This window comes from Ceratotherium simum, chromosome 10 (assembly GCF_057802395.1).
Source record: "Ceratotherium simum simum isolate JZ-2026a chromosome 10, ASM5780239v1, whole genome shotgun sequence".
Lineage (NCBI taxonomy): Eukaryota > Metazoa > Chordata > Mammalia > Perissodactyla > Rhinocerotidae > Ceratotherium > Ceratotherium simum.
The window spans coordinates 32,872,640-32,885,071 of record NC_141909.1 but is presented as its reverse complement, the minus strand read 5'-3'; the positions used below and the strand labels follow the sequence as shown (position 1 = coordinate 32,885,071).

Here is a 12,432-nt window from a genome sequence, read left to right as displayed (position 1 = left end):
GACTGCTTCCTAGATTTGCCTTTGCTACATCATCTCCCACCTTCTAAGGAGTTCCTCAGCTTTGTCTGAGACTGCTGATCTTTTCTGTGTGCACTTTCTCCCTAGTGATGTTTTCTGTTGTATAGCATTAATACTATCAGTTGTCACATAGTTGATCCCATGTTCCTGTAAGCCCTGACTTCTCCACCAAATTAGAAACCTGTATATTCAACTATCTCTTTGATATCCATTTGGATATCTTATAGATACCTCAAACTTAACATGGCTGAAAAAGAAATCTGGATGTACATCCTCCCTCCTCTCCTCCAAACTCATTTCTTCCCTAGTCTTCCAAGGGTGCCATCGTTTATCTAATGCCCAAGTCAATGTCATTGATTCTTCTTCACAACTGTGCCTCTTTGGAGAGGCCATACTGTAGTGATTTGATTTCTTGGGTTTGAATTTCTGCTCTGAGACCATGGGCAGTTACCTAATTTCTTTGTACCTCAGTTTCTTAGTTTGTTATAATCTCTCCTAATCTTATAGAATTGTTGTAAAGATTAAATAAATTACTGTGTGTAAAGTATGTAGAACAATGTCTAGAACAAAGCATGCACTTTGACTGTTAGCTATTTTTAATATTCTTCTCTTTTCCTAACCTCTCAAATCAATTGATCTGCAATTCTTGTAGACTCTTCTTTCAAAATCTATACCGAATCTGGCCATTCTGTCCATTTCTACTACTATAATTCAGGCCACCATCATCCTTAATTTGGACAACTACAGTAGCCTCCTAATTTTTCTGCTTCTCCCTTTACCTCCTTAAAATCTATTCTTCATATACGTACACCCAAAATGGTTTTATAAAAATGCAAATCATATCTTGTGTCTCCCTGCTTAAAACACTCAAAGCACAAAATGGTTTTCCACTGCTTTTCCTTAGAATACAATTCAAGCTTCTTACTGTGGCCTGATGAGAAGGTACTGCCTACCTCTGTCCCATTCATGCTGGGCTCCTGTCTTTGAATGCCAAACCCGTTCTTGCTTTAGAATCTTTGTACTTGCTCGTCCTTTGCTTGAGTCGTTCTGATGTGGGTTGTTTCATGGCTGGTACTTTCCTGTCATTTGTGTCTTTTTAAAGTCATCTCCTCAGTGAGTCTTTCATTGATTACGCAGCTAAAATACTCCTTTCCTCCCAAGTCTGCACTGACATTGTGTCTTGTTTTAATTTCTTCATAATACTTACTACCTTGTAAAATTATCTTGGTTATGTGTTTACCTGTTTATTGTGTATATCCTACCACTAGAATGTAAGTTCTGTGAGAGCAAGGACATGTCTGACGTACTAAGAATAGTGCCGGCCCATGGAGGCTCTCAACAAATAGTTATTGAATGGAAGAAAGAATAAATCTTACATAGCTGCTTTCCTGCTCTGGAAAATGTTTCTCAAAGTTATCTTTAACGTGATCATGAATCTTTTACTTGAATATTTCAGTGAGTAGTCTTCTGTCTTATAAGGTGGTTTAATGTTTTTATTATAATAATGAGAATAATGTATAATAATATGATTAGAAGAATTATATTTCTTTTTATTGAAACAAAATCTGCTTTTCTGTCACTTCCTCCTGTTGTCCGTCAGTCCTCCCATTGAACCCATACAGAGTAAATCTAATTACTCTTCCATGATATTACTAAAAATATCTGGGGATAAGGATGATAATAATTTAAGTCTTCTCTGAACATGCCCGGATTCTCCAGCTGTGATGTCTTCCAAGACCTTATCATTCCTGGTCACCTTCCCTTGAGCCTGCTTCTGTTTGTCATTGTCCTTCATAAAATAGACTTCCCAGAGCTGATATCATATTCCACTCTGAATAATCTGTGTTGAATATAGTGGGTTACGTTATTCTGAATACCACTCTTTTTAAAGCAGACTAGCATTGCGTCACTTGTGTTGACAACTGTGTAGTCAGTCCATATTGAGCCTGTAATGAAGTAAACTCCGTTTTTTCTTAATCCCCACAAAAAATGTTTTCAGTACTTCCCCATTCTGAACTTAAATAATTTTATTTTTTTGTTTTTTTTTTTTTACTAAATCTCTATTAAAATTCATTTTGCTAGTTTCCAGGCTTTAAGAACCGTCATTTTCTCATTTAACATTTATTCTCGTACTTCTGCATCTAGCAATTATTACTAGTATACTTTTACTAGTAGTAGTATTAAGCAGTTACTAGACAAGTATAATTTCTGTCATAACCCAAATCATTTTTTTTTTTTTTGTGAGGAAGATCAGCCCTGAGCTAACATCCATGCTAATCCTCCTCTTTTTGCTGAGGAAGACCAGCTCTGCGCTAACATATATTGCCAATCCTCCTCCTTTTTTTCCCCCAAAGCCCCAGTAGATAGTTGTATGTCATAGTTGCACATTCTTCTAGTTGCTGTATGTGGGGCGCCACCTCAGCATGGCCGGAGAAGCGGTACGTCGGTGCGCGCTCGGGATCCGAACCCGGGTCACCAGTAGCAGAACTCGAGCACTTAACCGCTAAGCCACGGGGCGGGCCCTTTAACCCAAATCATTAATAAATTAGTAATAAGGCAGAGTCTGTTGTTGCCCTGAGCAGGCCATTAAAGACCAGAGAAAATGGCTTTAGAACAAATTTGAAAGGAAGGTGAATTTTACTTGTCTATTTTTTTTTATTTTATAAAATCGGAGTTTTTGTTATTTGACTATCATCTAAAGGATGAGGAGGAATACATTATAAATTAGAGGCAGAGGCTAACAGTTTTTCCGATAGAGAACTCCGGTTTGTGTGCAAAAACCTGGAGGGAAGAGATGGTTGTAGACCCTTTATGAACTTGAAGAGTTCCTTGTGGCTAAAGGTAGAGAACAAAGTACAAAAAAGATACTTTAAGCAGTGAGAGATGAAGCTGAAAAAGTAAATAGGTACCAGAGCATCCAGAGCTTTGCACGTGGGTTCTGGCAGTGTGACCTTGAAAAATCACGTAACCTCCCAGGTTCAGCTTTCTCATTGGTGAAAGGGTACAATAAAAACCTACCTTGCTAGGTGCAGTAAAAGTGAAGCATATTAAAGCTCCAGTGTGGTTTCTGATACATGATACTCTTAAAAAATATTTATAAGTAATTTAAAGTATTCTTTATTCAGTGGAAAATTTATCATTGGACCATAGAGTTAAAAAGATAAGTTGACCAAGTTTTTTTTATGGGCACATATTCTAATTTACTAATTATTTTTCTTTATTGGCCAAAATTTTAGAGGCATTGTGAAAATTAGTGAGCTAATCAGGCAAAATTTTTTGTTATTTTATTACTCACTGTTTAGAAAAGCCGGAAGACCAGTATTAGAGATTATAAAAGTCTCTTTATTCTGCTTGGTGCAAACAGGATGCTTCTAATTGTGTGGAGAGAGCTTTGCAAATGCATATATAGAATACTTTTCTTTGTGAGTAGTCTAGAGAGATTTTTTTGGTATAGTTTTAATACTTATTTTGGATCTTCTCCCAGTTTTGTCAATTTAAATACACGTGTATCAAGTTCTATAGATTTGTGTCTTAGAAACTACATATAACTCTTGTAAAAATAACAATTTTTTAAAACACTGGAAGATAAAAAGTTGAGTTCACACCACCCAAGCTAACTGCCGTTAATATTTTAGAGAATTTCCTTCCAATCTTTCTCTATTTGCATATGATTATCAAACTCACAGGTGGTTTTTTTTTTTTAATTATAAAAGTAGGACACCTTCATGATTTAAAAAAAAAATGAGAGGTAAAAGTTGAGGACCCTCTTCTCCACCCTTTCTCCACATCCCAGAGGTAGTTACTATTAATAACTGCTTTTATTCTTTTTATTCATATTATGACTTCCTGTGTGAGTCTGACTCATAACAATCTGGAGTCAGAGGATGTAGCCAGTGTACTTAATAGATATTAATGAACTGAACTTCTTTATATCAATCTCATTTGGTTAGCGATATGAGTAAAAAGTTAAGGAAAAGTATGATTCCAGTTAAAATGTAATCATTTTTGTATTTAATTTAATCGGCTATTTAATCATTGAGTGTGTTCTCAATTTGATACTGATCAGTCTCACTACAGTTGCTGCATTTTGAGCTTGGTACTTTTTTTTCTGAGGAAGATGAGCCCTGAGCTAATATCCCATGCCAATCCTCTTCTTTTTTGCTGAGGAAGATTGGCCCTGGGCTAACATCCGTGCCTATCTTCCCCTACTTTATATGGGACGCCGCCACAGCATGGCTTGATAAGCGGTGCATCGGTGCACGCCTGGGATCTGAGCCCACGAACCCCAGGCTGCTGAAGTGGAGTGTGAGCACTTAACTGATGCGCCACTGGGCCGGCCCCTTGAGCTTGGTACTTTTTATACTTGTTACCTTTGGCTGAAGTGGAGTAAGTTTACAACTTACTTCACAGTAACTTAACAATTTTGGCCAGATTGTTTTTTCACTAAAATGTTTAACTGTTACTTGCAGTTTGCAGCAGAGATGTGAAATTACGGTTATGTGTACCATCTTGTTTTATAACTTTATAACAGTATGGCTTTTTGGGATACATAAAATTAACAAATAAATTTAAATCCTACTATCAGGGTTTATGATACTTGTCCTTGACAGTATGCCTTTTAGAAACATCAATCCTGTGCAGGTGATTAAATGAATGCCTGGTTGTTGATTAGGAGCCAAATGTATCTTTCCTACCTCTTTAACTTGGCACAAATAAAAACAAATATGTATTAAATATTGACTATAAACATATCTAATGGACATATGTAGACATAAAGATGGCTAGATTATCTATTAAAATAAAGATATAATCTTTAGTTCAGTTCAACAAATATAGCTTGAGTGTCTATGGTTCCGCCAGCTACAGTGCTAGAAAATGGGCTTAAAAGATGAATAAGACACAGTTCCTTCCCTTGACTTCACAGTCAATTTTAATTCTTTTTGGTTTTCAAATAGAATTGAATATTGAGAAAGGTATAGACTAAGAATTTGGAGAAAGCGGAGAAGGGAGAGGGAAGTAGTTTGGAGTGCTTTCTTGAACTTTATTAAAGTCTGGAATGATGAATAGGAATCAGATGAAGATAGGTATAAGGTAGAGGAATCCATTGATTTCTGTGGCCCCAAACTGTTGTAGAGCATGTGACTTGATGAGCCTAATAGATGTTGAGCACATTCTGCCAAGAGAAGTTTTTTAAGTCACTATATTTCTTATTAAACAAGTTTAGAACCTTATTTTTGACCAACCATATTATCATTAGGTAGGGTTTCTTCTACAGGCAGAGAAATGGAGGGATATGGAGAGTAGCTCTTTAAACAGGAAGGTCTTGGGCCAGCCCTAGTGGTCTAGTGGTTAAGTTCAGCGTGCTCTGCTTCGGCGGCCTGGGTTTGGTTCCCAGGCACAGATCTACACCTCTTGTCAGTGGCCATGCTGTGGCGGTGGCGCACATACAAACTAGGGGAAGATTGGCCACAGATGTTAGCTCAGGGTGAATCTTCCTCAGCAAAAAAAAACCCCAAAAAACAGGAAGGTCTTGTCTTACAGAACCTGACTGTGTGTGAGATGAATAACACTGTTTATGTAACCTGGTATAGTTTCCATTGGTTTTGCAAGATCTCATTTCATGATCAAAGTACATATCATCATTCTTCAGGGAGAAATACCCAAGGCACCTTTTCATTTTTAAATTTCACTATAATGTAAAAAGAGCAGATACTATAATATACTCTTGAGATAAGGTGTAATGCATTTTTAATATGATTGTTTTTCCTCTGTTCCTTTTTTTCTATCATCTAAAACTTATTTTGTGATGGTACACTTTAAAAAATCATCAGCTTCATTCAATATAGACATTTATTAAGAATTTATTGTGAAATTGACATAATTCTTGTTATTTTATTTTTTCTTCTGTGATAGATTAGGGTCTGACATTTTATTTTCCTATGAAATATTAAGAGTTTCAAAAAACCACTAATCTTTTGTTACAATTGTTTTCAAATATAAGAAGGGCAATGAAGTTGGGTAGATTTCATTGTATACTAGAGGTCAGGAAGCCAGTAGTTTACTTCTTCTATCAGCTATTTTCTGGTGTTCACACAAGTCACTGGACTTTTTTGGCTTTATATGCTCTTTGTTCATTGATATAATTTGTGATATCTATCTATCTGTCTTTAAACCTTAGGCATCATTTTTGTTAAGTAGGATAAACTCTGTTGATCTTCTACTAAAAATAATTATTTACTAGAACTTAGATGCATCTCCTTAAAAATCAAGTGATGGAAATGACTTTAATGTATCAACCAAGTCAACTTGTATGTTTTTGGTGAAGTCCTGGTTTATTATGGTCAGTTCCAAAGTAGTGGATTTGAGAAAAGGAATTTTGCTTAATATGTTATAAATTTTAAATGTTTGTTAATTGATATAAATAAATTGCTCTCTCTTCCCACCCTATTCATGGAAAACCTGCTTTACATCATTCTTATTGAACATCAGCAATATTTGTACCTTGCATTCCCTTTTATGTATTAGATATACAGTACATGCACGTTATTTCCCTGTTAACACTAGACTGTGTTTTTTTCCCCCTTTACCAGTTTCTCAAACAGTTAGGTCTACATCCTAACTGGCAGTTTGTTGATGTATATGGAATGGATCCTGAACTCCTTAGCATGGTACCAAGGCCCGTGTGTGCAGTGTTGCTTCTCTTCCCTATTACAGAAAAGGTAATTGTTACGAAAGATACAGCTTCCAGTACGTGCGCAGTTCTCTTTCAATGATGAATTAAAAATATGGTCTTCTTTAAGAACATATAACTCCCTTCTTGCATAAAATGAGGAAATCTAGGCAGGGGGATATCTTAAAAATCTGATTTTATTAAAAAGGTGATATTTAGATTTTGATTTATAGATTGACAGTAAGGCCCTGAGTTAGTCTTTTAAAGTTGGGTAGTTTTCTTCTTTTATAAAATGATTAGTTTGCCTCACCTGTATTTTGATGTGACATTTAATCACATTTTGATGTATATACTTTAGAAATGTTAAGTACTAGAATAATCTTAAATCTATCTTAGAAAATTTATGAATAAAGAATATTCAAATTTTGAATATATAAAATATATAAATTTGTTTCAACATATATGTAAAAAGAAATCTTTTTGCCTTGTTTTAAGGAAGTAGGTGCAACTAATGACGTGGATTACATTATTTTCAGAATAAATTTGATTTGGGTGGGAATCACTAAGCTTAAATATAGTTTAATTGGCAGATTTAGAATGTGTTAGAGATTATAAATAGCTTTTCTTAGATTTCTGCATTTAACTTCAAATCCCCATATTTTAGGCCTTTCTTCTAGAATGATGTCATGTAGATATATGTAAGGAGCCAGAGCTTTTAAGTTGATTTTAAAACAGCTTTTGAGTCTATATCCTTCTGATTTTTGTTTTTAAACTTAGAAACAATAGGATGAATTCAGTAGTTGTAAAAAATGAGGACGTAAATGTTTTGGAAGATGTGGGAGAATTGAGGTGTTGGTAACTTGGCGTATATATACTCAGGTCATCTTATTTTTGAGGAATAAATGGAGCCAAGTCGCACAGAAATTAAGAATTAGGCTTTGCTCAGTTCTAGAAATTCCTGGATAATCTTCTTTATGCTAATAACTAATTAACCTCAGTTCAAGATAAAATAAAAAATACTGAAATATTTTTCTGTGTTATTTAAGGGTTCTACAAAACAAATTATTAAAGAAGGAGTATTTCTGCACAAATGCTGTTCATAGAAATTTAGAGTTAGAAATTTCTTAGTGATTATCCAGTATTAGACTAAACTCCAACTTTTAGTGGTGAGGTTGTGATTATTCTGAAATTTGAGGAACGACAAGCTTTTAAGTTTACTCTCTTTTAGTCCAGTGTTATTTTCGCTTTTTTTGATTACTAAAATAAGCCAATAGATAGGTATCCTGGGACCCAAATTGTAAGAAGCAGGAAAAACATGGAAAAAAATCAGCTGCTTAAAGCTTGGGCTTTCTTAGTTGTTATGATACAAATGTGAGTTTATGGTGTAAATTGGAAATTTCCCAAACCATTGATTTTTATGACCTACTTTTTTTTTTTTAAAGAATAAATGGGATTTGATCTCCTTCATTTAGTGGGTCATCAATATTAAAAAAAGACATGTTATCCTTATCAATAAGGGACTTCTTCATTTAGTGGATCATCAGTACTAAAAAGCTCATTGTGCCTATTGCTAGAAAGAACACAATTCTAAAGTATTTGTATAAGTATTTATACTTACTTATATAAGTAGAGAATATAGTGGAATCTGCCACTTTTTGGATGTCTCTTACAATTTGGTAGATCCCCATTTCAGCTCATAAGTGACATATTAAAGTCACTTGAAGGATGTCTAGTGGATATTGTAGGAGATACCAAGTGTTTTAGTCTTCTGTGTTCTAATTTAGAAACTGATTATGTAGTTGCAAATGGCTTAAGCATACTAAAAGAAAAAGAACTGTCATGCATTCTTTATTACCCTTTAAATAAGGTCAATTACAGTGTTTTAAATGTGTAGTTTATAGTAGTGCTTACCAGCCAGTGAATCATACCTGAAGAGGCTGTAAATTTCTTTCTTTCTTTTTGTTGTCTCTTGACCATGTGTTTTCACTTGGGTCTGCCGTAATTACTTTTCCTTTTTTCCTTGCTCTGTGTCATTTCAGGATTTTTTTCTAAATATTGAATTTTGAGAGTCTATCAAATCTCATTTTCCTTTGTTAGCAAGGAACATTGATATTAAACAACTAAACTGTAGAACTGTATAAACATTTCACCGTAAGACCTTACTGTATTGAACCTTTCAGTTTTTATCAGTTGAACTTATATGGATGAATTAATGATTAGGAATTTATTCTGCAAATGTTTCTTAAAAATTTGATTTAGAAGCGCATTCATACAAATTATTTTTTAGGGCATAGATACATTTGTTAGAAGCAGTTTCTTAATTATGGATTTTCTGTAGACATCATTTGTTTCCTTTATTGCAGGGATGAGCAAACATTTTCTGTAAAAGGTCAGATGGTAAATATTTTCAACCTTACAGGCCTTACAGTCTCTGTTACAACTATTCAACCTGGCCCCCTAGCATGAAAACAGCCATAGACAATACAAAAATAAAACTTTACTTATGAAAACAGGCAGTTGGCCAGATTTGGCCTGCGGGCTGTAGTTTGCTGACTCCCTACTCTATTGGAATCTGAAAATTATGGGAAAACAATCAACAAAACAATAAAATCATCTTTCTACTCTCCCTCTCCTCCTTCTCATTCATTTTTTAACCTCTTTATTATTTTTAACCCCTTTTTACAATTGGGAAAATGAGGTACAGAGACATTAAGTAATTTGCCAGTCACACAGCTAATAATGGCAAAGCCAGGATGAGGGCTCGGGCAGTCAGATGTAGAGCCCACACTTTGGACATTCGCTATTGTACCGTATTGTTTTTACAAACAGTTATTATAAATAAGGGTGAATGTTTGTTATCAAGATATCGTACGCTTATAAATACAGTGTGAATTTTGTTAACATAGTGTGATTTAACAATATAGAAATGTAAAAAATAGAAAGTAAAAATCCTCCCGTAATCTTTTGTCCCAGAGATAACCTCTGTTAAGTTTTTGTATACCCTTTCAGACTTTTCAATGCATATATAAATATTTTAAAAACATAAATGAGAATCATATTAGTATATACTGACCTATAACTATTCTGTAAGCATGGACAGATTTCTAAGTCAGAATATGTAAATCTACTTTATTCTTTTTTTGTATGAGGAAGATCAGCCCTGAGCTAACATCTGCCAATCCTCCTCTTTTTGCTGAGGAAGACTGGCCCTGGGCTAACATCCATGCCCATCTTCCTCCACTTTATATGGGACGCCGCCACAGCATGGCTTAACAAGCGGTGCGTCGGTGCGTGCCTGGGATCCGAACCAGTGGACCCCGGGCCGCCGCAGCAGAGTGTGCGCAGTTAACCACTTGCGCCCCTGGGCCGGCCCTACTTTATTCTTTTTAAAATGCTTTATAGTATTCCATTAAGATATGCCATCATATGTTATCTAAATATCCATCACACCCTCATTGATGGATATTTAGAATGTTTCTAGTTTTACATTTGAGTCCTGTTTAATGTATTATTTTCACATATAGACTATTGACTTTTTTTAATAGTATGAAGTATTCAGAACAGAAGAGGAGGAAAAAATAAAATCTCAGGGACAAGATGTTACGTCATCAGTATATTTCATGAAGCAAACAATCAGCAATGCCTGTGGAACAATTGGACTGATCCATGCTATTGCCAACAATAAAGACAAGATGCACTTTGGTAAATAATTTTTCATGACTGCTATTTTCCCCCCTTAAGTTATAAGTTAACTTATTGAGCAGTAGGTGGTGCTCTAGTTCTTTCTTTCAAAGTATTATATAAAGCATTTTCCTCCCTTCTCTTATTTATATTGGAAATGTATATACTGTTAGAAGGAATATTAATCCTTTACATTCTTTTATACTGTTGATAAACAGAGGTTTAACAAACAAATAAATAACCTAAGCCCTATCATTTATCACAATATTTTTATATTTCTAACTTACCAGTGAAAGAGTTTTATCTAAAAAATAGTTAGCATACTTCTAGTATTTTCATATATCGGTCTCTTTGAGATATCAAGTTTTTTCAATTTTTATCTTCTTTAATATTCTCAGAATCTGGATCAACCTTGAAAAAATTCCTGGAGGAGTCTGTGTCAATGAGCCCTGAAGAACGAGCCCGATACCTGGAGAACTATGACGTCAGTACCTTGTTTCTCTCTTGATCTCATATGTGGGCAAAGTTTTGTGAAGTTGTAGGTTCTGTTTGGAGGTTTGTCTTGAAACTGTAGTTTTGAGCAATTATGAATTTGATCTTGTCCATTAAAAATGGTCTTTTGTACGTTTAAGGTGACATCTGAAATATCCATAAATGTTGATAAGTTGCCACTTTTTTCCTATGTCCAGAGCTGAATGAGAGAAAAAAAGCAATTTGATTTACAAATTTATAAAATGTCTTTTGATTAACTATTTCTTACCATTCCTTTCTTATAATAAATATATACCTGGCAATACCCTGTGTGTCTTTCCCTGGGAATTTGGAACAAGGCTGAAGGCCAATGGAAAAAAAGAAAGGTTTAAAAGTAGATATGAGACCATACTCTAGCTATTTCATCAGTGTAATAATATTTTTGCATGTGTGAAGACACAGCCTACATAATCTAGTTTTAAATGATTGTACCGTTTCATAGAATTGCTTTAGAATGGTATTTAAATATTTTTATTTTTGAAATCTATTTTTCTTTTGGAGGCTTTTTACCTTGTAATAACGTTTTTAAGAAGATTGTAAGTTCTTTGAAATTAGAAGGAACATAGTGTACAAATTATTTGGCGAGAACAATGCCTTATGCAGAATTTGTGCCCAGTAATTTGATTATATTGTTTTAGCATTCTAATATACTTTATTTAAATTTTTTTTTCTTTTTAAAATCTTCAGATCTCATAAGGCATCTTTATTTTACATAAAAATAAACAACATAAAAGTCACCAGTAATCCCACCAATGAGAGGTAGCCACCATTAATATTTTTTGTAAGGAGCATATACGTATATACACAGTTTTTTAAAACAAAAATTTGATCACACTGTAATATTGTTTTATAACTTGCTTTTTCACTTAACTTATCACAAACATATTACATACCAGTAAGTATATATTTGACATCATCATTTAATGGCTGCATAGCTTTCCATTGTGTAATATTTTATTTAACCAATAACTTATTATCAGAAATATAATGTTTTTCCCTCTTTTTTACTTATTTAAAAAAATGCTGCCAGGTATATCATTGTAGCTAAATCTTTGCAAATATCTGTAATTGTGTATAATTATGTACATTTATATGTAAATATGTAAACTCCTAGCAGAGAAATTGCTGGATCAAACACTTTGCATGTTTTTAAGGCTTTGATACTTATTGTCAAATTGCTGTTCATAAAGGTTGTACTTTGACCCGTAATTTACTACTTTGCCCATTTCTATTCATCCTTGCTAATAGTAGGTATTATAAGAGCTTTTTTTTTTTAATTCAGGAAACTAAAATCCCTAACTTCTGATAATTGCATGCTTTTTGCTCCACATTTCTAAACTGCTGACTGAAGCTGCATGATTAAGCATTAATATAGCCAGAGCTGCTGAGGAGCATGTAACCTGGAGAAGCAGATGAGATAAGCTTCTTCAGTCTCTATCTGTGAGATGCATACTTTATTCTAGTGTCAGCTGAATAAAGCATTAAATGTTAGCTCTAACAATTAAATGACTCCCAGGTACACCTGGAAATTA

General features: G+C 34.1%; 1 protein-coding gene across 2 annotated transcripts in view; it reads left to right on the top strand.

Annotated features, from left to right (window-relative positions):
- Nucleotides 1–12,432, top strand: part of UCHL3 (ubiquitin C-terminal hydrolase L3) — a 53,093-nt gene that overhangs the window by 3,086 nt on the left and 37,575 nt on the right. For both annotated transcript variants that reach the window (XM_014781796.2, XM_004423082.3), the window contains exons 3-5: nucleotides 6,609–6,737; nucleotides 10,234–10,390; nucleotides 10,768–10,853. In XM_014781796.2, coding sequence (XP_014637282.1) covers nucleotides 6,609–6,737; nucleotides 10,234–10,390; nucleotides 10,768–10,853 — 372 coding nt within the window. The remainder of the gene's footprint in view (nucleotides 1–6,608; nucleotides 6,738–10,233; nucleotides 10,391–10,767; nucleotides 10,854–12,432) is intronic.